This window comes from Lampetra fluviatilis, chromosome 35 (genome assembly GCF_964198595.1).
Source record: "Lampetra fluviatilis chromosome 35, kcLamFluv1.1, whole genome shotgun sequence".
Taxonomy (NCBI): Eukaryota; Metazoa; Chordata; class Hyperoartia; order Petromyzontiformes; family Petromyzontidae; genus Lampetra; species Lampetra fluviatilis.
In genome coordinates, this window is record NC_136309.1 from 3,881,462 (window position 1) to 3,906,504 (window position 25,043).

General features: G+C 50.8%; 1 protein-coding gene across 1 annotated transcript in view; it reads left to right on the top strand.

The window, feature by feature from the left end:
- Window positions 1–25,043, top strand: part of LOC144944524 (cAMP-dependent protein kinase type I-alpha regulatory subunit) — a 108,044-nt gene that overhangs the window by 42,557 nt on the left and 40,444 nt on the right. Inside the window, exons 7-8 of the mRNA XM_078872748.1 lie at window positions 7,803–7,961; window positions 13,952–14,012. Coding sequence (XP_078728874.1) covers window positions 7,803–7,961; window positions 13,952–14,012 — 220 coding nt within the window. The remainder of the gene's footprint in view (window positions 1–7,802; window positions 7,962–13,951; window positions 14,013–25,043) is intronic.

Below are 25,043 nucleotides of genomic sequence, written 5' to 3' on the forward strand. Positions count from 1 at the left end.
ATGTCAGCTCCGAGCGTCTCCCGTCAACGTTGGTTTTCGGCGAGAATGTTGCGCGAGTCGTCGGCCGGCCACGTGACGATGCGCGGGGCAGGATCGGCGTTTACCCTCGGCCGGAATCGGATATCGCCAACGAGTTTGTGTTACGGCCATGGGGTGGAAACGCCTCCGAGAGAGGTGGCGCCTCGTCCAGCGGGGAGACGGAGCGCAAAAATCGGTTCTCGTGGCTGATCCTGGACGGTATTGTTGTGTCGCGGGACCGTTTGGTTTGGGGGTTGGCGTCGGTTTGGCAAGGTCTTCGTCCGGCACTGGATTGAGCGCGCGACTGATTTTCGTTGATACGCCGTCTAGTTTTGTTGTCGTAAACTCCGCAGCAATTAAGGCGCGCTGTGTTCTCTTAAATATGAAAACATATTTAGGTGTGAATGCAATCGTGAGCCAGCACCATGGCCGTTCATCCAATCGCAATTGTACCACACCGAAATGTTATTCCGGTTGAGTTTGTAACAGGTAAGCAGTTTTTTTAAATTTCATCATCGTCATCATCAACAGCCATTGTCTACTCACTGCTGGATGAAGGCCTCCCTACGCCATTGCCATCCGACACGGCCCGGTGCTGCTCTCGACTCAACTCTCGCTCCCGCACGCGTACTGCGGAAGAGTAGACCAAATTATGCCCTCGAGTTCTCTGGAATTTCGGGGGGGGGGGGGGGAGGAGGTCCTCCAGGGCTGCGCCTTTGCCTTTGCGAGGCCTTCGGTAAGAAAGAGGCCCCCCCCCACAACTCCTGGGGCACCAGAGGCTCCGCGCGGCGTGCCGAGAGGAAACGCAATAAAACAACAGCAGCAGCAGCGGTATTGTCACATGACCCGCGGATTAAACGAGGATTACAAATAAATGGTGTTTACCTAACGCCGACGTGACTGCCGTTCATCTTCATGTTCACGTTCAATTTGCCCGGGTGGCGGTGCAAACTCATTTGTCATCATTGGCGAGTGTTTTTTCACGTCCCGTTACATTATGTGACGCAGGCTTGTTGATGAATCTGTTTATTGGACATCACGTGGGTTTTCTTTTTTAAAACTCAGACTTTTTTTTAACTCATCTACCTTAAAAGCGCACCAACTGGTCTGCATTCCGACACAAAGTAGGACTGCCGGCTGTAACGTAATCTGTGTTTGTGTCCGATTGCTATGCGAATGCCTCGTTTAATCTGAATGTAAAACTCCCCACGATACAGTATTGGCATTCAGCCGTAACGGCCCCTTACATTTTTCATTTCACTTAACCCCTTTTTATATACTTTGGTTTACTGCGCACGCACAACCGTCTTGCCCCTCTTCTCATCCCTACACAATAAGACACTGAAACGACAAATCGTTTGTCAAACCGACGCAAATAACAGCATCCTCTTTCAATGTCGTTCACCTCGCTTAAACGCCTGCTGTTATTTCTTCCCACAAAAGTTGCGTGAGATTTCTTTACTCCCTGCCCCATCCTCCGCCCCCCCCCCGCGCCCCGTCAGGCTGGCTTATACCCTTACATATCCATCGTGACATTATTAGACTTATCTTGTCACGACGCGAGGCCTGTCTCTCCGCAGCGTCTATTTTCGCCGTGGATGAGATGTGAGATGTGAGAGCGAGCGAGCGGGAGGGAGAGGCTACGTCGCAGCGCACCTGGCCGACGCCTCCCTCGTCGCTTTGCTCCCAGCCTCGTTTATCGACGTAGAGTTTGCGGAGGATTTTGTTCTACCCCTCCGTCATTATCTCCTAACCGCCGCCGCCCCCCCCTCCTCATCCTCCGCCCCCCCCCCCTACTTTGCCCGTGACCGCCAACAAACCCCATGTTTAAAAACGACTGCTTGTAAAATTGACCACCTTTGCGTCTGCCCGGCATGTTGGGGGTGCTTTACAATGTTTTTCCCAGAGGCTGTGTGGGTCCATAATTCAGTAATAGACACTTCTAGGCAATGGCTGGGTTTTAAGAAATGCCAAGGTTTTTTTTTCGCGTTGTTCGCGCGCGCGTACGCGTATGCGTGGATATTTACGACGCCTGTAGAGCCTCAAGCAGTCCCACCACGACGGAAGAAGAAGGATTTTTTTTCCCCCACCGTGCCAGATACGGACAGGTGAAACAAGCTCTGTGACCGACTCTTTAATCGCTGTGCAAAGGTGTGCGGCCTGCCACACACACACCGTTTGCCTTTCTCTTCACCAGTGGGCTGTTGTACACACCACGCCGTGTACTCGTTTTAATGTTGAGCTGACCTAGGAGAGGTACACAACGATCGGAAGATGCAAATTGCCAATGATGTGCATGGCTTGGAGTACCACTCTTGTGCGGCAAGCACCGTGCCCCCTACTCCCCCCCCCCCCCATAGCCTCAGCTGACTATTGGAGCAAGTGCTGTTAGCGAGTAGCACCGATGATGGTCAGCATGGCGCACGAGGGGGTGGGTGGCCGCGGCTGTCTTCCCAGTGGCGATGTTGGGAGGACCAGGACCAATTCAGGTATTTGTCACCCATGTTGGTCGTGAGCAGGAAGTGAACTTGGGTCATCGGGTTTGTTGTGCAGAATCAGAATATTTATTTATGCTGGAGGAGGAATCCGATGAGCTATGAAGCTCTTTTTCACAGGGAGTGTAAAGTACAAGAAAGGTAAACAAATCACTCACTCACACATACAAATAAAACGAAACCATCCCCATCCTGCCAGACAAAGCCCACTGAGGTATCAACTTATTTTTCAAAATGCGACCTAGCCACAAATGACAGCTCAACAAAGTTACTTATCATTTGGACATTTATAGCAGCAAAATAATCTAAATAGTCTCAACGCTCATCACTGCGCTACCGCTCCCCACTACGCCACTGCTTATGCGTACACGCGCAAACAGAGGAGATGTCTTTCTTTACGTCCTGAAAGATTTTTTCAGGAGTCCTAACATTTCATTGTCCAACTAATTAATTTTTGCGGCGGTCAGATAAGCGTTATCCTTTAGGTTTAATATACCTTCTAAGTTGAAAATGGCATCTGCCGCGAGTGTTTTTCAACGTGCACCGGATGAGCCTTAATCACGCTCCAGGTTTCGTACGTGGATTTTTAGGGGCACGTTATGAACTGAGTTTTGCGGACGGAGAAACCGACATCTCTTTAAATCTCTTTTTCATTCGGGCTTCTGTGACCTCTCTCTAGTTTTGTTAAACCCGCCGGGTTTTAACGAACGACACCATTTGCCATATCTGTGCCTGACCTTCGTCATTTCACACCGCTAGCAGGACGTTCAGTTATCCCGCCGATTTATAACGGGGGTTTTCGCGTAAGTTTAGGCTTTGCTTCGAAAGAACAGGCTGATTCAAGGGCGCGGTTGCCCCAGTATATCAGTTTATGTAACAAATCACCCTCCACCCCCCCCACAACTGCTCATTATTTCCATGAAGACAGTTGGTATTTCCGTGCTCATACAAGCTACGAAGTGGCCAGCATCCCGTTTGGCAACCCTGAGAGCCAACAGTGGAAATTCCACATTCCTATGGTAAGGGCTGGCTCCTTTCTGGTGCGAGCTACCGTTGAATTCCCACGAAGAGTTACGTACTGTTCTTATTTTATTATCGACTCCAGAAGGGATGATGGATTTGAACTCTTGACCTTCCGATTGCAATTCAAGTGCCGCCCCCTTGCCAACGCCGCCGTCCGGCCACACAGAATTTTTTAAACAACCGTAAATCTTTTTCATCAACATTTCAAATCGTCCTCTTTTGTTGCGCCCAGCCCCCCTGCAATAAAACGAACCTGCAGTGACTCCGTCTTGCCGAGCCAAGAAATCCTTACATATTTGGCTGCCTCGGAGGATCGTTGTAACTTTTATGGGATTAAAGATATTATTATCCATAAACCTTTGAAACGGTCCAGCCTTGTCTCTCCCCCCCCCCCTTCCCCCTTCTCCTCCCCAAACTGGAAGTCTTGTACTCTCTCGTTTTATCCTTTACGAACTATGTGAAAGGTTAATCCTGTCCCTTTTCTCAGTCATCCGCAGTTATTTCTCGTCTTTTTTTTTTGCTGCGATCCACGTTAATAATTACGGGCAAGTGTTGTTTCTGCAGGTGTGTCTTAAACGTTTTAAAGCTGTGTAATCCCTCAATTATTTTGGATATACCAGATGCCATCTATAATTGCCATCCAAGTGGTGCAGATAGTACTTCTTATGCCCTGCAGCTATATCGTGTAACAGTGCTTAAGCTTGTATTTTTTATAATCGACGCACGAATTTCAATTACACCCACCATGTCTGGATTTGTGTGGCCACCATCTCGTATTTAATGTTTTTCAATCCAAAGTTGAAAGCACTCTGTCCATCCATCCCTAACGGTTTTTGGTAGTGGGGTGGGGTGGCGATGAGAGGGGGTTTGTGGTGGGTGGACAGGATCGTCGGGGAGTGGAAGCCCCGCTAACTCTCGTAAAGACAATCAAATTTGAAGAAAACTTTAGTATAAAGTTACCATGCTGAACGAGGAACTTTCCCTCTCGAAAACCCGGCCAAATCGAATTGAACAAAGGCGTGGTACCGGCTTACGCTTGGGGATCCATCCCTGAGCCTGAGCCCGTTGTTTCAGAGAGCCTACTTCAATGTGTGATCAATGTGTGATCAATGTGGGATCAATGTGTGATCAATGTGGGATAAATGTGGGATAAATGTGGGATAAATGTGGGATCAATGTGCGATCAATGTGTGATCAATGTGGGATCAATGCACATTCGTGATGGACTGGACTGGTAAAAGTGCGTAAGAACAAATGTTCTCACTTTTTCCAAATTCTTCGAGACACAGAACAGGGCAAAAGGCTGCCGGCATCGTCTCCCGTGCCGCCGCCACAATGTACTCCTTTCGAAGAAAGGACACGCGCCAGAAAGCGTTACGTCGTGATCCGTGCGCGCGTGGTTTTTTTTAGTCCTCATTTTGTGTTGTGTAAGAGAAAGCTGAGTGCCCAGAGAAAGGAATTTTTTTTTATATAATTTCGGTGGAAAAAAACTCGTGGCAGGTCACTCGACAACCTTGTTACTCCACTGCGGCTGTGTGTCGCATGCAATTGATGATCTCCATCTTTCCGTCATCCAACAACCCCACCACCGAGCCTTTCGGATGTGGCCGTGCACCACCACCACCACCGCTCTGCGAGTCACTTGGTCGTTATCGTCACCGTCGTCATCTGACTTTGTCCACTGCTGGATGAAGGCCTCCCAAACGCTGATGTCCGTCGCTCGCGTTCCTTGCGCCGGCGCGAGCCGCCTCGCTCCTCGTGCGCACGGATTGATGTCGCCAATCGACCGCTAGGCTTGGTCGTCATCCTCGCGGGCGCATTCTTTCCTCTTATTTGCCACTGATCGCTTGAGTACTGTGCACCCAGCACATTCGTCAATACCACCGTGGGATTGAAAGGAAAAAAATATTTAACAGGCGATGTTTCGGGCAACGACCCTTATTCATGGTGCTATAAAACAGAACCATTGGCTGGAACGTCACCTCTGATATATGTTTTTCCTTTTCAAGCCACAGTGTTATCAACGAATGTGTTTTCTTTTTTGGTTCGCTGTGCTTGTCAATGCAGCAGCATCACCAACATCATTTCATTTGAAGACTGTGTGTGGATTGTTTCATCGCAGGATTGTTGAGAGGTTGTGGCGGCTTGGGTTTAGGCCCTCATCCAGCAGTGGATTTAGCAAAGCTAGTGAAATTGAAGATGATGGTGATGATGATAGAGTATAATGCAAGTGGAATGAATTAAGTCATGCTTGAGTGATCCAGCGGTTTCTTTCGGTTTAAAGTGTACTTTCGTTCAACTCGGTGAGTTCCCTTATTTAAATGCTGATACAGCTCCAAAGACCACACTCTTGTTAATAAGTGCCTTCAGAGGTTAAGTCAATAGGGCCCATACGGCTCGTGCTTCGGAGGAAAAACGTGAAGGTGTGTGAATCAATAATTTATTAGAAGGCGCGCAACCCGTGCTTTCTTCACACGCAACTTTTTTAAGGAGTCCCGTTTTTCCCCCCTCCGTTTTTTGTTGCTCAAATCGACACCGTCGGTGTCGCAACGTCACGGGGGAAGAAACATGTCCCGCTTGGAGCTCGCGCTCGAACAGCGGAGCAGTCGCCCGTTCGAGAACGTCCCGTGGAATGTGGTGTCACGGAACTGCGTCTGAGATCCGAAAAGTTTTCACCAACTTCTTGGTTCTTTCGGTAAAGTCACGTAGAAGGAAAGTAATAAAATGATGAAAATAAAACATAATAAAACAATTCTCACGACGTTTCGGCCACAACGCAAGCAGCCGTCCTCAGGTGAAGACCAGGTCTGTCGGGGCGACAGCGTCTGAATGAAACAGCACACGTGCTTGGAGCATATATATAAGCTGGGTTGGAAGGGGGGAAAAGGGCGCCTTGACAAAAATAATATGCATATATTATTTTATTTTTATTATTTTATTACTTCCCTTCTACGTGACTTTACCGAAAGAACCAAGAAGATGAATCCCTGCAGTCACGAAAGCTTTAAATCGAAGTTTTCACCACCTTTTAGCGGACATTGTAATTTACCACGTCCCCTGCACAGATAATATTTCGCTGCATGGCAGTCAGACTAATGCAGTCAATTCTCAGAGCTGGAATTTTTACGTGAATGAAAAAAAAACTAAATCAAGAGGAGAGATAATGAAAGTGATGAAAATAATAATATTGAATCAGAATATCCACTTGCATCGCGCCGCATAGTATTTGTTCACTCTCGAAGCGAGAGGCGTGGGGAACCGCAGGCAAGCGGGGGAAGGGGGGGGGCAGCCACGCGATGAGCCGGCGCTAGCAATTGTCTCAAGCTCCGCGGTCCTCTGTACATTGGGGATGTGACCGGCAAATAAATGCGAATGTGTTTTACACGTGGGAGGAAAGCGGAGTGCCCGGTGAAAGCTCACGCAAACGACGGGACAAGCAACCCCCTCAATGCCCACGGGAAGGGAATTTGAGAGTGTTTCTGTGATCAACCAACAACCCTCGCTCCCTCCACAAGTGCTGGATTACAGGCCACGTGCATAGCCGCCGCCACCATCGCCCGGCTATGAATGTCACACAAAAGGTAGAATCCACAGAATGCTGTGAGACGATTTTGAAAAGCTTTGAGAAGTGAAATTGTCAAAGCACGAAAGATGGTTTAAGATGTCAGAACAAGCGATGATGGAAGCATAAAAGTAGCATAATGGGGGGGTTGGATGATTGGTATTTCACAAATATTATCCTAGGCCAGAAAGATGGAATCATAACTCATGTTAGGGAGAGAATGTGAGAATTAGTGGTAGGAATGTTAGGCATGTCTCTGTATCACCAAAAAGGTACGTATCCCAGGAATAAAAACCATTTTTCACGGAAAGTGTAGGAAGTTCCAGATGTCACACCTTTTTAAATATAGAGAGCATTATTATGTTATTATGTCTGATACATTTCAGTAAATACTGTCTGCGTTTCTGAGGTTGAAGTGAATCAGTGGTGCTCATTGCTTCTTCTTCCTCGTCATCATCCTGCTCCTCTTCGTCCCTTCGTCCCTTCCTTCGATTCATCTTCCGCCACTCCTTACCTCTGCCCCTTCTCATTTTCATTCTCTTCCTCCATTCCCTCCTACTGCTCATTCTCTTCCTTTCCCTCTCCCTCCTCCTTTTCTTCCTCATTCCCCTCCTCATCCTCCATCTTCTCATCATCCTATCACTGCCTCTCTCCCCCCCTCTCTCTCTCATCTCCCCTCTCGTTCACCACCGGTTCCCCGACAGGTGTACGTGAATGCCGAGCTGGTGACGAGCATCGGCGAGGGCGGCAGCTTCGGCGAGCTGGCGCTCATCTACGGCACGCCCCGCGCCGCCACCGTCAAGGCCAAGACTGACCTCAAGCTGTGGGGCATTGACCGCGACAGCTATCGCCGCATCCTCATGGTAAGAGGCCTGATGGGAGACCTGGTGATTAGCCTGGTTTGAGGGCCGGTGATCGGGCCCTTGAGTGGCCTGGCGAGAGGCCTGGCGAGTGGGCAGGCGAGAGGCCCGGTGAGAGGGCGATGCCATTGTGCACAGCCTTATGATCCAATTCACTAGGGCCACAGTGATATCATTGGAAGGGACAATGCGGGAAAGACATCGCGATTCGCTTTTGCCTCCGTTGCTTCTGGTTGGCTCGCTAAGAAGCTTTGGCCGGCGATCTTAGGGAACCGCTGGTTCATTCAGGTGGCAATGATGAGTGCCAGTCGCCCCGTAAAAAACGCTCCATGTGGATTGAGTTTTTTTTTTACACTCCTGGCAGTGCCTTGCCATGTCGCCACCCTCGCCCTTCATGCCGGGCAGCTTTGCATTGGGTGCGATAATAATTGTGAGGTATTTAAGCAAGTACCAAAGAAAGTGTCGATGAGTCTCAAGACTATTTTCGAGAAAGTCCTGCATTGGGATGTTTGAAGGCCTTCCATTTTAATGAGCATTTTGCATCGTGAGGGTGACAACGGGATCATCCAGAGAAGCGCGCTCCCCACACAAGGAGATGGCGCTTCAGAGGGTCCCCACGGATGGGTTCACAATCCCACTTGCTGTGCCGCCATCTCACGTCGGCCTGGAGTGGTTTGCATCATCGGCATTTGCCTCGATGTGCCACCTTTGTCTCGCTTCCCATAGCTCTGCATCACTGGCATATGCACGTATGGATCGCGCACCACTTAGCCGCCACCTCGCCGTACGTGCTCATATTAACGCCGCGCGATGATGCCTCTTCTGAATATATGACGGAGGAGGGGGGGCAGGGGTCAGCGGGTAGAAAGCTTGCATTCACCACAAATCGCCACCTCCCTTCCCAAAACAAATAAACCCTTCCTGTTTTTGCGTGCGCTGCTAACGCACGTGTGTGCGCGTTGCGCCACCGGCGGCGGCGGTGGTGGCATCCGTTCGTCGGCCGTCTCTCACGACGAAGCGTGCCCCCCTTGTGCGCACGCACGCGCAACCCTTTCATAAATGATCCTGGCCATCGCCTCCGTAAGCCAGCCAGCCTCTCACGCACCCCACCCCCCCAAACCCCCTCCGCTCCGCTTCTACGACCTCTTCTTCCACCGCCGCACAGCCTGCTTGTGTTACCCAACTGCATAATGGGCTCCTGTATCACGCCACTCCCCTGCCGGGCTTGCGGCAAACGCATTCACGGCTACAGCGCATGCCTTGAGCCGTGTTCTGCATTGGCTCGCAGGATGAGATTAAGGTGTGTGACCGGGTGGCCTGGAGGTCAGAGTCGGCATCCGAAGAATCGGAATATTTTGTTCATACTGCAGGAGGAATCCCGTGATCGGTAAAGCTAGTTTTCACAGATGTCCAGTAGGGGCGGGTCCAAGTTTACATCAATTGAGTCCCCCCCACCACCGCACCGCCTTGATTCAGTTCTGGGTTTCGACCACAGATTGAGTTCTCAAGTGTAGCGAGTTGATAGAGGATGGCCTAATCACCAACGGTGATAAATGGGTTTTGTTTTTTCGCTTTTAATTTGGAAGAATCTTCAGAGCAACGCAAAACCACAGATGTTAGTTTTGCTGTCACGTGAGTTGATTTTGTCTCTCGTGTGGCTTGTGGAAAGTGCTACTGCCCCGAGCGTAGGGTGACGGATCACTTGAAGACATCTCGAAAGTAGTTCTAGGATATAACCACATGCTCTGTGAGACGAGACAAGACAAATCATTAGAGTCATTGTGGAGAAAATAACAAAATTGATAAGCAGGCAATGTCAACTTTATATATCTCTCTGTCCACATGAAACATTTTTTGAATGTTTTTTTTGTGGCGTGTAAGAATCTGCTTGGACAAATATTCATCTCGTGCCAGAACACCGACAGGGCAATTTGACGAAAAATTTCGAGGGGAAAAAAAAAAATGAAAAGGATTAAGACGTGAGCCGTCAAACCGTGAGCTCTGTGCAGAAGGAGCTGGTTACATAATCTCGCCTCGAGCTGTTGGTTTGTAAGCCACTGCCACCACCATCAAGCCCAAACGGCCGTCCATCGGCAGAAGTTTGGTGGTGCGATGTTCGCTTAAAGCAGACGGGGGCGGGCGGCGGGGGGCTTACGAAGTACATCCGATATTTCCTGAAAATTAAAAAGTCGCCCGAAACTTTCTCAGTTTGCTTGACACACTCTCCTGTGTGTGTGTGTACGCAATGCACACGCACGCACGGCCATAATCTCACCACCACCACCACCCGCCACCCCTCCCCTGCTCCTGCCTATTGACAGTTTTTCGCAGATTGCAGGAAAAATATTTGCCCGGCTAAAACATACTCCGGTGAAGATTTAGAGCTGTAATGGTATTTGTCCACTTATTAAACTCTGGCTGTCACCTGCTGTAGCAAGCTGCCTATCGGGCAGAAGGGCTCACCAGATAGATCGGAATGTTACCACTTTATGGGTTTATCTGCAGTGCATGGGCCAGATTTCTGCTGAGCCATTTGTATACTCTTTATAGCCTTTCGAGGATATCCCAGGGCTCCAATCAGTGCCAGCAAAGCCACGAACAAACAGGGCTTTAAAAGTCTCCCACAGCAGGTGCGGTTATGGCCGGTTATTGTTGGTCGTTGTAAATAAATCCCATGATCCCCGTTGCCACACTTCACACTTTACTTGGCTCACTCACCGCTCAGTTACTAGCGAATTGGGGCTCACCTTTGTGAGGTTGTGGATTCAGCTCCTGTGGCTCATGTCAAGTTTCGTTCTTCATTCCACAAAATCACCAGCCATGAATAAGCATCAAGATCCACGATTGATCTTAACGGTTCTGGTCAAAGGCCTCTCCAAGCCACCGCCGCCATCTTCTCCTGTGATGTAACAAACCGCCGAGCACCTCCTGCAGACGAGCAGATTTCATCGCTCCATCTCCGCGGATTGGCGTCCTCCGTTTTTCTCGCTTGTCAGAGACCACCCCTTCTATCCGATCCCCCATTCCTCCAGGGTTTAATAAAATATCTCCGGACAGGCCATGAACCCCACGTGCTGCCATGGCATCTCTTGCATTGGTGCACTCACTTCACATGAGTGAGACTTGCGTGCTTTGCGTGGTCCACCAACCCTGCCTGCATCGAACCGACCATGCCCAGCCACCATAGGCAGGAGGGTTCACATGCATTCTGAAGGTGTCATCCGCAGTACTAAGACACGTGGTGAATAGAATGGCGGGGACGATTACAGGGGTAGCCACCGATGTTAGCCGTGGCGTGGGATTGGAACCCACGTTGCCGGGTTCGCAGAGCGACGCGCTATCCCCACCGGATAGCGCCACCGAAAACCTGACCGTACGCGCTCTTCTCCCGCAACGAGCGCTCGCTAAAGTTTTGGTTTTCACACGGGAGGCCGCCTGGCCTGTTGGCCCAGTCCCGATGTGGCGGTTCAGAGAGAGAGTTACTTATTTTTTTTTACTTACACTAAAACAATTTTTTTTAGCTCTTTTTCAGAAGCAACTTCGCCACAAATCATAGCTCAACGTAGTGGCTTATCACGTCGAAATTTATACCAACTCCAAACGCACGTTGATTCTAAATGTGGCGGGAAAAACCGGAGGACCCGGAGAAAAATCCACGCGACCACGGGGAGAGAGACACCGCAAACTCCAAATATTCAACAGGCTTCAGGGTTGGGATCGAACGCACGACCTGCCGTATACCAGGCGAGGTAGTTAACATCTCACCACCGTGGTGCCCCTTTGGTGGAATCCCAGCCGGCTCAGACCCCAGCCAACCTGAGCCCGTGGACGTTTTCTTTTTTTTGCGGAACGGCCGCCTTTGCTGCATGTAACCAGAAAACGTTGTTTTCTTTGGAATAATCACCGGTATTAGATGACAAACACTAACACACTTAACTAAAATAAATAATGGGCAGGAGAGCTGCTTTTCATCCCCCGGAAAGGAAAAAAAACCCGAGCAAGCGTCGACTGAGGCTGCAGTTTCTTGCGGGATTTGACTTGACTCCTGCCCCGTAACCTGTCGTGGGTTGCACGAGCTGTGGAATTTGGCAGCACTGTGGTATAGGAAACCCATTAGTGGCCTCCAGTGTATGTAAACATGGCACTGTGGACCTGGGAAAACAAATGGTTTGGTCATTGGTGGCTAATAGCATATACGTGTGTGTGTGTGGTGCGTCTGTTCATCCTTGTGTCACTTTTGTTCCTCTCTCCTCTGTTGTGTTTGTGTGTGTGCGCTTCGTGTGTGCGCGAGTGGTGTGTGTGTGCGAGTTGTGCGAGTGTGGGGAGTGGTAGTATAGCAGTTGGTGTACTGCACTACGAACCCAGCGATGCTGCGGGTTCATTTCCCGCTCACGGTCAACACCAGTGACGAATATTTGAACCGGTCCTGGGCCTCCCCTAGGTCTATTCAGACTCAATTGAGTACCTTTTGCGGTGTGTAAACATCGCCACTAAGTAGACAAAGGTGGCCGGGCGTCTTGCTTGGCCACCCACCCCCTCGTGTACCGTGGCAGACCTTCATAGGTGCTCGCTTACAGCACTTGCCCCAAAAAGTCTGTTTAGGCTGTACGGGGGATCTTTGTTGTGTGAGTGGTGGCACATTGGTGAGCGCGCTGCGCTGCGAACTGGGGAGATAAAGATGGCTGGACGTGGTACTGGTCACACACCGCCACCTTTAAATGCCGTGACGGCCTTTATTGGTTCTCGAAAATAGCACTTGCCCCAACAGCCTGTTGGGCTACACGGGGGACCTTTGTACATGTGCATAGTTGGTGGTTGGTGTGGCTTGTACTTCCCCGTGTCACATGTGCATGCACATGTGCCTTCGTGTGTGTGCGTGTGCGCAATTGTGGGGAGCGGTGGTGTAGCGGTTGGCGTGCTACGCTATGAACCCGGCGACCCGAGTTCATTTCCCGCTCACGGCCAACACCAGTGACGAATTATCTGAACCGGTCCTGGGCCTCCCCTAGGTCGACTCAGCCTCAAATGAGTACCTGATGCTATGTGTATATATCGCCACTGGGGAGACAAAGGCGACCGGGCGTGGTGCTGGCCACCCACCCCCCCCCCTCATGTGCCGTTCAGGCCTGCATAGTTGCTCGCTAAATGGCACTTGCCCCAACGGTCTGTTAAGGTGATACGGGGAATCTTTTTGCAAGATTGTGGACGAGGTGTGTACTTGCGCATGTCAATACATACGTGGACGCGTGTGCATGTGTAAGTGTGTATCCATATGCATCTGAACGCTTGTACACCTACATCTGTAGGTGTCTTCACACTGGTGGCTTCTGTTGTGCATACCTTCCTCTGTGTGTGTGTGTGTGTCTGGCTTACCTATGCTCCATCCTGGGTTTAACCAGACTGGATTGAGTGAGGAGCTCACAAATCCTTGAAAGATCTGGATACAATCCCATCAGTGAGCTTCTCTTGCAGTCAAGACTACGTTGACTGGGTCATGTAGCCTGCATGCCCATCCACCGCATGCCCAAGCAGCTTTTGTTTGGCGGGATAGAGGGGACAAAACGGCCGCGGCATGGGCTGGTGAAGAGATGGACTGGTGTGGTACCGGAGGATAAGTGGATTTACCGAAAGCTGGTCCCAGTGGTGTCCTCTGGGGGAGGAGGTTCGTGAACAACGCTACTGGGCAGTTGAGGGCAATTGTCCTCCATCAACAACGGAGGGCAGAGGAGCGAAAAGGCAGCAAATTGGCACATTGGGGGGAACACAGGTGGTGCATCTGCTGGTCGTCTTAGCCAACACATGGCACCTGGATCTGTCCCGTGACCTCGGAGGAGCAGCGAGCCTTCGACACTTCACATGGCCTCATGGTGCTCCTAACCGGGCACAAGCACCAGACTTGCTGCTTTTGCGTCTCGAACAAGCACGCTCGCTGACTCGTGTGTGTGTGTGTCCCGTGAGTAACCCCCCGCGCGCTTGGCTTTGCCGGCCCACAGGGCAGCACGCTGAGGAAGAGGAAGATGTACGAAGAGTTCCTCAGCAAGGTCTCCATCCTCGGTGAGTTTCATACCAACACCCCCCCCCCCCTCTCGGCGGCCGCCGTTTGTCACGTCTGGCGTCACTAATTCAACACCGGGCTTGGCATCGGTTCTGTTTCAAACGAGCCGGCTCAAAAAGTCGCTCGCTTAACTGGAGCCGGCTCAGGGCGTTGTACCGAGCTGCGCTCAGGATTTCTCGCGAGCTGAGCCTTGGGCAGCACGCCACGGCCGAGCGGCTCAAGGCATGTGCCGAGCCGCGTTAGAGACACCAACTCCGGGGCCGTGCCGCCGCTAAGAATACAACTGCCGCTGTCGGGGCGAATCGGAACAGGAATCTTGTCTCCCGCGCGTGTAATTTCAACTCGTGACACTTTTGGCACGCGTCATCTTGGACCGGCGAATGTGTTTTGACGTGAAGCCCAAAGTGACTTGTGCTCGAGACTAAACATTTAGAAGCTCTCCCGCTCTCGCAGCGCCGGGCGTCCAGACGCGCGCGCGCGCGCGCGCGCGCGCGCAAACTAACCAGGGCTGACTTGGGACGCGGAGCTACACACACGCGTGGTGTGACGGCCCCTTGATTTGCGCAAGAAGTCGTGCGATTAAATAATAATACCGACCATGATCACCCAGGAATGTCCTTAACGCTCGTGACGTCACTCCACATCGACCATCCCCCCTCATTAATATTCATGAGCGGGTGACATCACTCAATATGGAGTACTCCCCCCCCGCCCCTCACTAATAATCATGAGCAAGTGACGTCACTCCACATCAAACAGCCCCCCCCGCCATTAATATTAATTAGCGGGTGACGTCTTTCCACATGGGGGGGGCGAGGCGCCTCCTCCCCCCTCCCCAGCGTCAACTCACAACCCTCACCACAAAGGCAGAACCCTCACGTCACGCGATCTCCGTCACGCTACTGAGACATCAAAGTAAAAAGGACGTCATGATGAACAAGGGATTATAACCCTTTAAATGAAATGGGTCTGTGTCACCGCGCCCTTACAAATTGCACGCGAATTGATGCCATGAATATATCACGTCGTGGTCTGCTTTTCGCTCGCAAGCTTCAGATTTACTGCAATACACCCGTCCTTGGACGGGCAGAAGGCTAGTACTTTAATGTTCTTGGGAGCAACTGGCTTTTGTCAGAGTAATGAAGAATGTATCACGCTGCCTCTTTGCCTATTGGGGTTTATTCCAGTGGCTGCGGGGGGCAGAGCACCTGAAACCTTGGCCTGGCATGCTTGTGGGAGTCGTTAAAAATAAAAAGTTCGACTTTGTGAGAAGTTAATCATCATTACTCTGTGGAGCCATGTATTTTTCCCGAATTATTTCTATACGTATAATTTTACCCCCAGCATGGAAATGTGGAATTTACACTTGGCTTAGGACTGTGACGGGTACTTGAGCAGGAAGATATTTCAGCCGGCACCATCTCCCACAGTTCTGCGATGTAGGAATCCATTTAGCGGCCACACGCACTGTCGCACGGTTTCATCACTCCGTCTCCGCGGTGAACGTCCTCTTGGGCGTTCCCTTTTTTCGGCGACCACTCCCAACGTTGGGCTTGCCCAGACGTGCGCACGCGCGCACACACACACACACACGCAGTCCTCGGCGAGCTGAGCGCTAATGAAACACGGCCATTCTTGTGCGGTCGCTTCATCGCACGAGCGCGTGAGATGTGCACAGGAGGTCGGAGGAGGTATTCCCGTGCCACCGCACGTTCCACCATCTCCCTCACCCCACCTCCCTCCCATGTTCCTCCCTCCTTCGACCATCTCCTCCCATCCTGTATCGTCTGAATTTGCAATGCCATCCCAGACGGACGTTTTCCTACACACTCGGACATTAATTCCTGGAATCAAATCGTGGCCGTGCAAACAGAAATGCCTGCGTGAGCGAGGAGTTGGACGGTGGTTCTCTTGTCGGATTTCCCAATGTAAACAGTTATAAGAGTCACGTAGAAGGGAAATAATAAAATAAAATACATTAATTCTCACGACGTTTCGATTTCCCTTCTACGTGACTTTACCGAAAGAACCAAGAATATGAATCCCTGCAGTCACGAAAGCTTGAAATCGAAAGTTATAAGAGTGTTCCGTGGTAGGTGGCCCTGTAACACTGTGGGTTTTTGGCTTCCGATGAGTAACATGTTAAATGGTCTCAGCTTGGTCACTCCACTGTTGGCACACACAAATCAACTCCGTAGGTGTCCACTTCACATTTCGTCATTTGTTTCCACACTCCTCTCTGTCTTGTGCCAATACGCTCAAGTGGTGCCACATCTTTCTGCCACAAATCTCTTACGTCGTCATCATTGCTTCGCCGAGATTGAAACAAAAAAAGTTAAATAAGCAAATTGCGTAAAAATGCGCTTGGTAACGATGCCGCTGCTTGGATTTTAATACCCGGATCGGCGCGGTCCCCTTAAAAACGGGCGGTGTGAAAGACTGCAAAAAAATACCTGTACGGGACAGACGAGACCAGTGCACACAAGACAAAGGTACAAACGAAACATTGTAGAAACATTCGGTGCATGTGCTCGGGCCATATTCTACAACTAAACTGAACTGTTTTTTTATTTTTACCGGGTAAGGCCCCACTGAGCTCTTTGTCAGAAGCGAACCTGGCAGTCGCAAATGAGAGCTCAACGAAGTGGCTCATCGTCGTGTGGAAATTTGAAGCGGCCAAATACTCTGAACGTGTGACGTTGATTCTAAATGTGGGGGGGGGGGGCGGGAACCGGTGGACCACGGCGACCACAGGAGACGGAACATGCAAACTACCAAATATGCTGCAGGCGTCGGGGTTTAGGATCGAACCCACGACCATCTCCTGCGTACCGGGCGAGGGAGTTAACATCTCCGCGGCGCCCCACGATCTAGACGAGGTGCCGTGAAGAGTTGAAGAGGTTTTTGTTGTTTTTGAAACGCTACGGCTCTTTTAAGTCCTTGGATTTGGCCCAGCGAGTGGCGACGGCATTGATAGCTCAACGAAGTGGCTCATCGTCGTGTGGAAATTTGAAGCGGCCAAATACTCTAAACGTGTGACGTTGATTCTAAATGTGGGGGGGGGGGGCGGGAACCGGTGGACCACGGCGACCACGGGAGACGGAACATGCAAACTACCAAATATGCAGCAGGCGTCGGGGTTTAGGATCGAACCCACGACCATCTCCTGCGTACCGGGCGAGGGAGTTAACATCTCCGCGGCGCCCCACGATCTAGACGAGGTGCCGTGAAGAGTTGAAGAGGTTTTTGTTGTTTTTGAAACGCTACGGCTCTTAAAGTCCTTGGAAATGGCCCAGCGAGTGGCGACGGCATTGTCGCTCGAATCCTGACATCCACGGTGTGAGCGTTCCAACCCACAATGCATTGAGGTCAGAGGGCTACCTTTTTGGTCAGTTCTATTGTCCTCGCAAGCAGGATTTATGGGCAATGAGTTCATTTAGTATTGTCCCTCAGCTGTGATTAATAGCGTCGTTAAACGGTCCGAGAGAAAATGATTAAAAATTGTCTCCCGTTCGTTGCTCGTAATCGAAACAAAAAACAAACGCTGTTTGATGACAAAAATCGAATCGCCCGATTCCAAGAACACAGGATGAGATGTTACTATCCTTTGTGCAAGCACTTCCAAGAGTTCATGAACAGTGAGCCTGGTGAAATTTGGGGAGCGCATCGTCAGTAGTGAACCTTTGGTTCCTAGGGTGTTTCGGCCTTTCATACTATACACCCTCCCCAAAGGTGGCCAGCGACAGGGTGATCAATCCTACGCTTGCGTCCCATTCCCAATTAGTCATAGGAGTTGCCTTGTTGTTGATAGCCAACATCCCCCTTATCAAACAGACGAATCGATTGATGTCAAAGCAATGCATCGAATCGTGAAGCAGTTGATCTGGCCCAACTAACTGATCTGGCAGAATTGATCTGGCCCAACTGACTATTGAAGGGTCCTCGCTGATCGTAGTCACGTGACCTCTAACCCTCTCGGGGGGCCATTCCTTGACGCAATGTCGTCAGCACCTAACCCAATCACTTTTAAGATACAAAAAAAACAGGTGACATCCTATCCTACATTGTCACCCTCCCCCCCCACCCCTTATACATCGGTAATCAATAACAATCGCTAGCCTAATCAACTTGTGTTTTGCGATATTTACGTGTGTGTGTGCGTTTTCGTTTTATCCGAGACACCCCTGCCTGCTACAATCGAGAGTTGAGCTGTACTCCGTCCGTTGGCACAATGAGTGGGCGTTACAAAACAAACTCAAGTCAGCCACGAGGATTTGCGATCTCTCTCTCTCCGCTGCTGTCTCATTAGCAGCGATGAACAACGGCGGAGAGAGGAGATTTGGTGGGGGGGGGAGGGGGGGGGGCGTGTGTGTCTGTGTGAGAACAGACCCGGGAATTATTCCGCTTTCCGGGACGAATGTACCGCAGAAGGGGGGTGGAGGGTGGGAGCGGGAGGGGGGGGGGTGCTAGACATTTTTTAATCGTGATGCAGCCGAGCACAGCGATACATTAATTATTTAGAGCAAAGTCAACTTTGAGAGCGAGCTTGTTCCGTTCGTTGGCTCGCTTAACGATCTGAAGTCTGCCGGTCAGATTTTTTGGACGTGCCCGTTTGTGAATTGCATGGTATGTAATCCGCAATTCCCCTGGAGAAACTTAGACGCGTACTTGTACAGTGTGTGTCGTCGTGTTTTGGGGGGGCGGGCGAACGGGCGGTGGGGTGTGGAAATGAGACCCTTAGGAGAATGTACTGTCTACACAAGGCGAGGAGGATTCTACGGGGAAACTGAAATGTTTGTGACCTCGGGCTCGTTGCCATCACCCGCAAAAAAGTCCGGTCGCACGAGAGAGAAATTCGTGCGGAATTTCATTTTTTGTCAAATCGGTAACTATCATTTCCAAAGTTCGCTTCGACGTTGCTAACTTTAACCCAATGGTGTGGATTTTTTTGGCTGGGCGGATGGCTTGTTTACGACGCAGTGCTGGTTTTTTGGCCCGCGCGTCATTTCGTCTCACTTGTTTCATCTTTTCCCACTGCAACGCGTTCGCAGACCCACCATTCACCACCACCCCCCCCCCCCCCCAAATTGGTGAATACCTGAATGTGAACTTTGATCTCACCTTAATATCCAACCACGCGGCTCGGCAGCAGAGCTGACGGTCTGCAATGATAATGCCGAGTTCAAATTCTGGTTAGAGGGTTGACTCTGCCCATCATCCATGCTGGCTTCTATAAAACGAGTACCACTTTGCAGCGAAGTCAACAGTGGTTGTCTTGTAGATAGCCTTACCCCCCCCCCCCCACCATAGGAATGTATAACCTCCACCACAAGCACAGTGCTGTAAACAGGAGATGTTTACCAATTCCTCAATGCGCATGTGAGTTAGGAGGATCACTACACAGAGGAACATATATTTTTTCGAGCAAGCGAAACGGGCCGTACGCCGACGTCACGGCAGCCACAAGCGCCCGTGCACCGCGCGCGCTGTTGTGCGGTGTCGGCGCTTTAAGTCCGGGGCTTCAGAGTTCCGGCGGTCCCGCTTTAAGTCCCTCGCGGTGCAACTCGCGTTTCGTAAAAAAAAAAAAAGCAGCAGCCGCCCCCCCCCCCCCGCCCCCGCACGCTCTCGCGCCAATTGCTGGCGGAATGGCCTCCTCTTTCGAACCCGCACGAGTTGTGTTTGGTCTGCTCCTCCGCGTCGAGAGTGCTCGTGCTGTACCTGCCAGACTTTTTGCCCCTCCATCCGCTCGCAAGCCGCCGGTCGACACGAACACTGTTGTGCAACCCGTTGCAATTGAACACTCATTTCCTTTCAAATTGCTTTTTGCATGTTAGTTTGTTGTCCTCACCCCCCCCGCCCGCCCGCCCCACCTGCGCACCCCCGAATTAGCACGGTTGGCTACGTACGGTGCGAAAGATGTTCGACATCCGTACAGACATCATGCCGCTGGGTTGACAGAGGCGGTGAGGGAGTGGATTCACGAAGCTTGCACCCGTCGTTTCAACTGCTTCACCGGAATGAGGAATTCGGAATCGAAATCTTCACTGAGATTGGAGGAATCCGATGAGCTATGAAGGAAGCTCTTTTTCACAGATGCCCATTAGGGGCGGGTCAGCAAGTTAAATCGAGAAAAGGTAAGTAAGTCGCTCAACATATATAGAAATAAAGAAAGTATTTAAGTGAAATTGCATAATTGGACCAACCACCTCTGGATTACCGGTTCAGTGCACTGACAATTACACCCCTCTTCTTGGTTCTTTCGGTAAATATTTCCCTTCTACGTGACTTTACCGAAAGAACCAAGAAGATGAATCCCTGCAGTCACGAAAGCTTTAAATCGCAATTACACCCCTGTTTGTTGCAGCATCCCTGTGTGCGTTGCAGACCGTCTTGTGTTTACGCCCTGACATAGATGGGCGTAACCATCATCAGCAGGCCGAGCGAGCTTTAGTTATGTATTAACGCACACAGTTGTTTTTTTTTCAAGTATGAATGTGCATTTGTGAATACCTCCACGTGAACTTTGATCTCACCTGAATATCCGGCCACGCGGCTCGGTGGCAGAGTTGGCGGCTTGCAGCGATAAGGTTGAGTTCAAATCGTGGTTAGGGGGTTGATTCAGCCCATCATCATCGATGCAGGGTTTTGTAAGATGAGTGCCACTTTGCAGCGAAGTCAACAGTGGACTGTAGAATCTCCACCACTGCCACAGTGCTGTAAACAGGAGATGTTTACCAATTCCTCAATGCGCATGTGAGTAGGAGAATCACTACATGCCGTGGTGGCGAGATTGGGCACCACGGTAGCGAGGTGTTGACTACCTCGCCTGGTATACAGGAGGTCGTGGGTTCAATCCTGACCCTCAGGCCTGTTGTATATGCGGAATTTGCATTTAGAAACATGCGTTCAGAGTATTTGGCGGCAATACATTGGCACATGATGATAAAGCCACTTCATTGATCTATCATTTGTGGCCAGGTCGCTTCTGAAATGAAGCTATAAAGCTCAATGGGTCTTACCTGGTTAAAAAAATAGTTTATTAGTTTCAGTATCTTAGTCACCTGCATCATTAGCCCGAGAGTGTCAGTTTACATATCAACAAACATTGCTGCTTTGCTACACGCATATACATACACATCTGCATCTCAATGTGAACGTTGTTCCCATCTTAATGGCAGTATTTTGTGCCTTGTTTCAGTGATAGTTGGAGATGTTGAATTCTTTTTCGTGTTTCCCGCCCCCCCCCCCCCCCCCAAGAGCTCACATTCTTGCATTTCTCAGAAGAGCCTTGTGTGTTTTTTTTCGTTTTTTTTTCCATGGCACCAGATTGTTAGCGTGGCAACCAGCCTTTGAACTGCGCTGTCCGAAATATCTGCGGCAATAGCCCTTGCTAGGCGTAGCTCGGTGAACTGACACCCGGCATTACTTCATAAGCCACACGCATCCCACCTGGGCTGTTCGGTCTGGTTCCCTCCCTCCTCCCTCCCTCCCCTTTCCTCCCGTCTATCTCTTGCTGCATTCCAAACAGCAGGCAAGCCTGACCACCGTCTTCAAATTCTTGTGTGAACTAACCGCAGCAGACGCAGCAGCAGACACGGCAGCAGTCTTGCGCACGCATTTCATAGAGGCGGCGAGGTCTGGCGCGTATTCCAAGCCATCGGCTACTCGACCGCAAGACGTGGTGTAGGCCCGAGTGGGCCACAGTCATTGCACCTTTCGACAAGCGATGGTTTGACGCGGTTTGTTCACTGCATTCTTCCTCTCCCCCCCTCGTTAATACGGAGAATATACGAACCACGGATGCGTGATGGTGGCCATGCACCCCAAACTAGGGTCGTATAGCAGCAAACCAATGTAGTTTGCGTTCCTTCAACGGAGCGGGAGCAACAGCAAAAATGACATTCTCTCCTGAAGCCCTCTCATCGTGGCTGGCAGCAGCAGCAGCAGGCCTCGATATTGGCTTTTAGCTCATGAACCACATTGCCATGAGCAGAAAAAGATATAACGTCGAGTGTAACACCACAGTCGTTGTACATGCAAGACGTGATCTCTAGATGGCCAAAGGCATGATTGTGACCATCGGATCAGGCCTCCCGTCAGACCTTGCATGTCACGTGACATCGCCATGCGGCCTTGTTTGAGACATGTGAGTTAAGGCAGCAGCGGTGGCAACGAGGAGACGACTGTTTTAGATCATTTCATTCGTTCGTAAATAAAATTTGTAACGGCAACCCGAGTTAGATTCCTGGCCGCAGATTAACATGGGTGTGCGAGTGGGATCTAAACCGGTCCTTCGTACACTCCCCCCCCCCCCCCCCGTGACTCCCTCCCTCCACCTGTTGTTCACCAACCCGCACCGACCAGAGTGGTGAAGTATGGTCAAACAAACCTCACGACCGACACGGCATGGGGGGGCGGGGGGGCGGTGGTCGGGGGAGGCGGTCGGGGGAGGCCTTCGCCATCCAGAAGCGGATTGACAAGCAAGGCTGTAAATTCTGTTAATTATCTTACTGCAGATATTCAGCGTTTACAGCGCTGCGTTGCCGTTGTGGTATGTTGGCAGTAAATCCGCTCAATAACCGAGAATACATTTTCGTCGTGTCCATTTAAAGTAAGGTTTTTGTGTTTGGAGTTGTTTCGCGTGGCTCCCGGCTGCGCCAATGCAAGACGGTCATTTTTAGTGGCTGACGTTTCCTAGGCGAGCGCTCTATTTTAAGACGAAATGAGCTCACAGTTTATTTCACGTTCGGTCATTGTTGGATCCAAAATAGATCGCTTATGAAATTGTCCGGCGACCTCTACTGCGCGACACATTTTGGTGTGCCTCCTGTTTGCAGAGGACAACCACGTTACCGCACACTGATTGAGAGATCCCCACCCCCCTCCCCCCGACCACGTAGCTCAGCGATAGAGCAAGCGGCTCGCAATCAAAAACCTCAACTCCTGGTTTGGGGGTGGGGGGGGGACTAACCCCATCATCCCTGCGGGGTCGATAAAAACGAATACCACTTTGTGGGGGGGGGGGGGGTAGTCAACAACATATTTTTTTTTCTTTGGATAGTCTCGGCCCCGGCCATAGGAAAGTGGAATTTTCATTGGGCTGTTTGACAGTAGAGAGGTCACTGACACACTTTTTTTTTTGCACCCCTTTATTGAGACACCCAATGCGTTTGTGACCTCTCGTATCATTGAAACAAAACGCGACCCATCTCCGGCTCATTATGATCGAGAGTGGTTGTCCGATGGTTTTGAGAGAGCCCCCGTCATAGGAATGTGGAATGTCCTTTTCTGGCTCAGGGGGCCACCAGAGAGGGGGATGTAGGTTGTGAGCGGTCGCGCTGCAGTGTGGCTCTCCGATGGGCTTTCGGGTCGTGGCGCGTGCTATTTTGGGCACAATGTCCGACGTTTTGCTCCTCGTGCCGGGAGCTTCTTCAGGAAACGTACGTTTCGAGTATTTGTCCGCTGTAAATGTCCACGTGATGAAAAGCCGCTTCGTTGAGCTATCATTTGTGATAGCTCGGTCGCTTCTGAGAAAGAGCTACATTGCTTAGTGGGGCCTTACCTGCTAAAATATAAGAAAAATTGTTCATAGTTTACGTTATATAATGATGATATTACTCACCACAGCCGCACACTCAGCAGAAACTTTTTTAACTTTCCACTTGTGCATCATGATCGTCGTCGTCATGTATCCACATCTGGCTGCTGCCATGGTTTGTGTGCCGATGCGGTTGAGGGTTGCGGCACCCACGGGGGATCTTTGCACGTCGGGTCTTTCACGAGGAGGACGGGGTGTTTGATTGCGATTTCTTGTGAACTCCCATTTCTGCTCTCCGAGCCTCATCGTCATCGTCGGAGTTGAAGTTGCACCGTCGAAGGTTAAACGTGTGGGGTCCCATGATTGCTGTGGCCGTCAACCAGTGCGGCCAACACCTCGGCACCCTTGTTGCATTTCGCGCTCGTTACACATGACAAATTAACCACAATACCTTGCTGATCATCACGCGAACTCCGGTCATCCTCGCAGCGGCTTATGGCTTGGCCATCGAACAAAGGCAGTCACACCGCATCGCGCGTTTTCAGGTGCGCTTCTGCGGCCGTCTGGAATGATCTTCCTTCCCATATTAGGAAGCCACTGGAGCCATGCACATTTAAATCTAGATTGAACACGAATTTCTTTAGAACTGCTTTTTTGATTTCGTTTGTTGTCCTTGCTCAGCACCTACGTACGGTGCAAAAGAAGTTTAACATCCCTGCATACATTTCTGAAACACCCTGGAGGAGAGCGTGACTGTTGCAACAACGACAACCACAAACCTTCCGTTTATTTTCAGCAACCGAAGCATTTTTGTTGCGCACCTCGGCAGCCGGAGTGAATGGCTCTGTAAAAGCAAGAGGCTGGATTTGTGCTGCCATTATCCATCCTCTTGCCCTATAACCGCGGGACGGCTTAAGCCAACCGGCGATTTGCTAGGTCCTCGTAGTGCGCAGAGCCCCTCTCGGCACGGCACGGCACGTCCACCGCCTCCTCCCCTCGTTCGCCGCGCTGCATAGCCCCCCCCTCCCATCCCCTGCCGCCCGCCCGCCGGCCTGCCTGCCTGCCTGCCCACCCCCCCCCCCCCCAAAAACCACCACCGTCGCCCACAGCCATCCCCTAGCAATTCCTCACAAAGTACCGTTAATGATGGAGCGCAGAACCCTTCTTCCAGCGTGTAATCCCTTCCACCACCCCGTCAGGAGGTCAAGCTTCGGATTAAGCTAGGCTGCTGGGGGGGCTTTAGTTGTCCTCTGCAAATTAAATTGCGTGAACTTTTGCCGGCCGCTCGTAGGCGCGCGCATTAAAACGGCGGGCTTCCGCGCGCGCGTTTTCCGCATGCACGCGGAAGCGTGCGCGTTTACAAACAGACGGGCGTCATCTTCTTGGTTCTTTCGGTAAAGTTACGTAGAAGGGAAATGATAAAATAATAAAAATAAAACATGATAAAATAATTCTCACGACGTTTCGGCCACAACGCAAGCAGCCGTCCTCA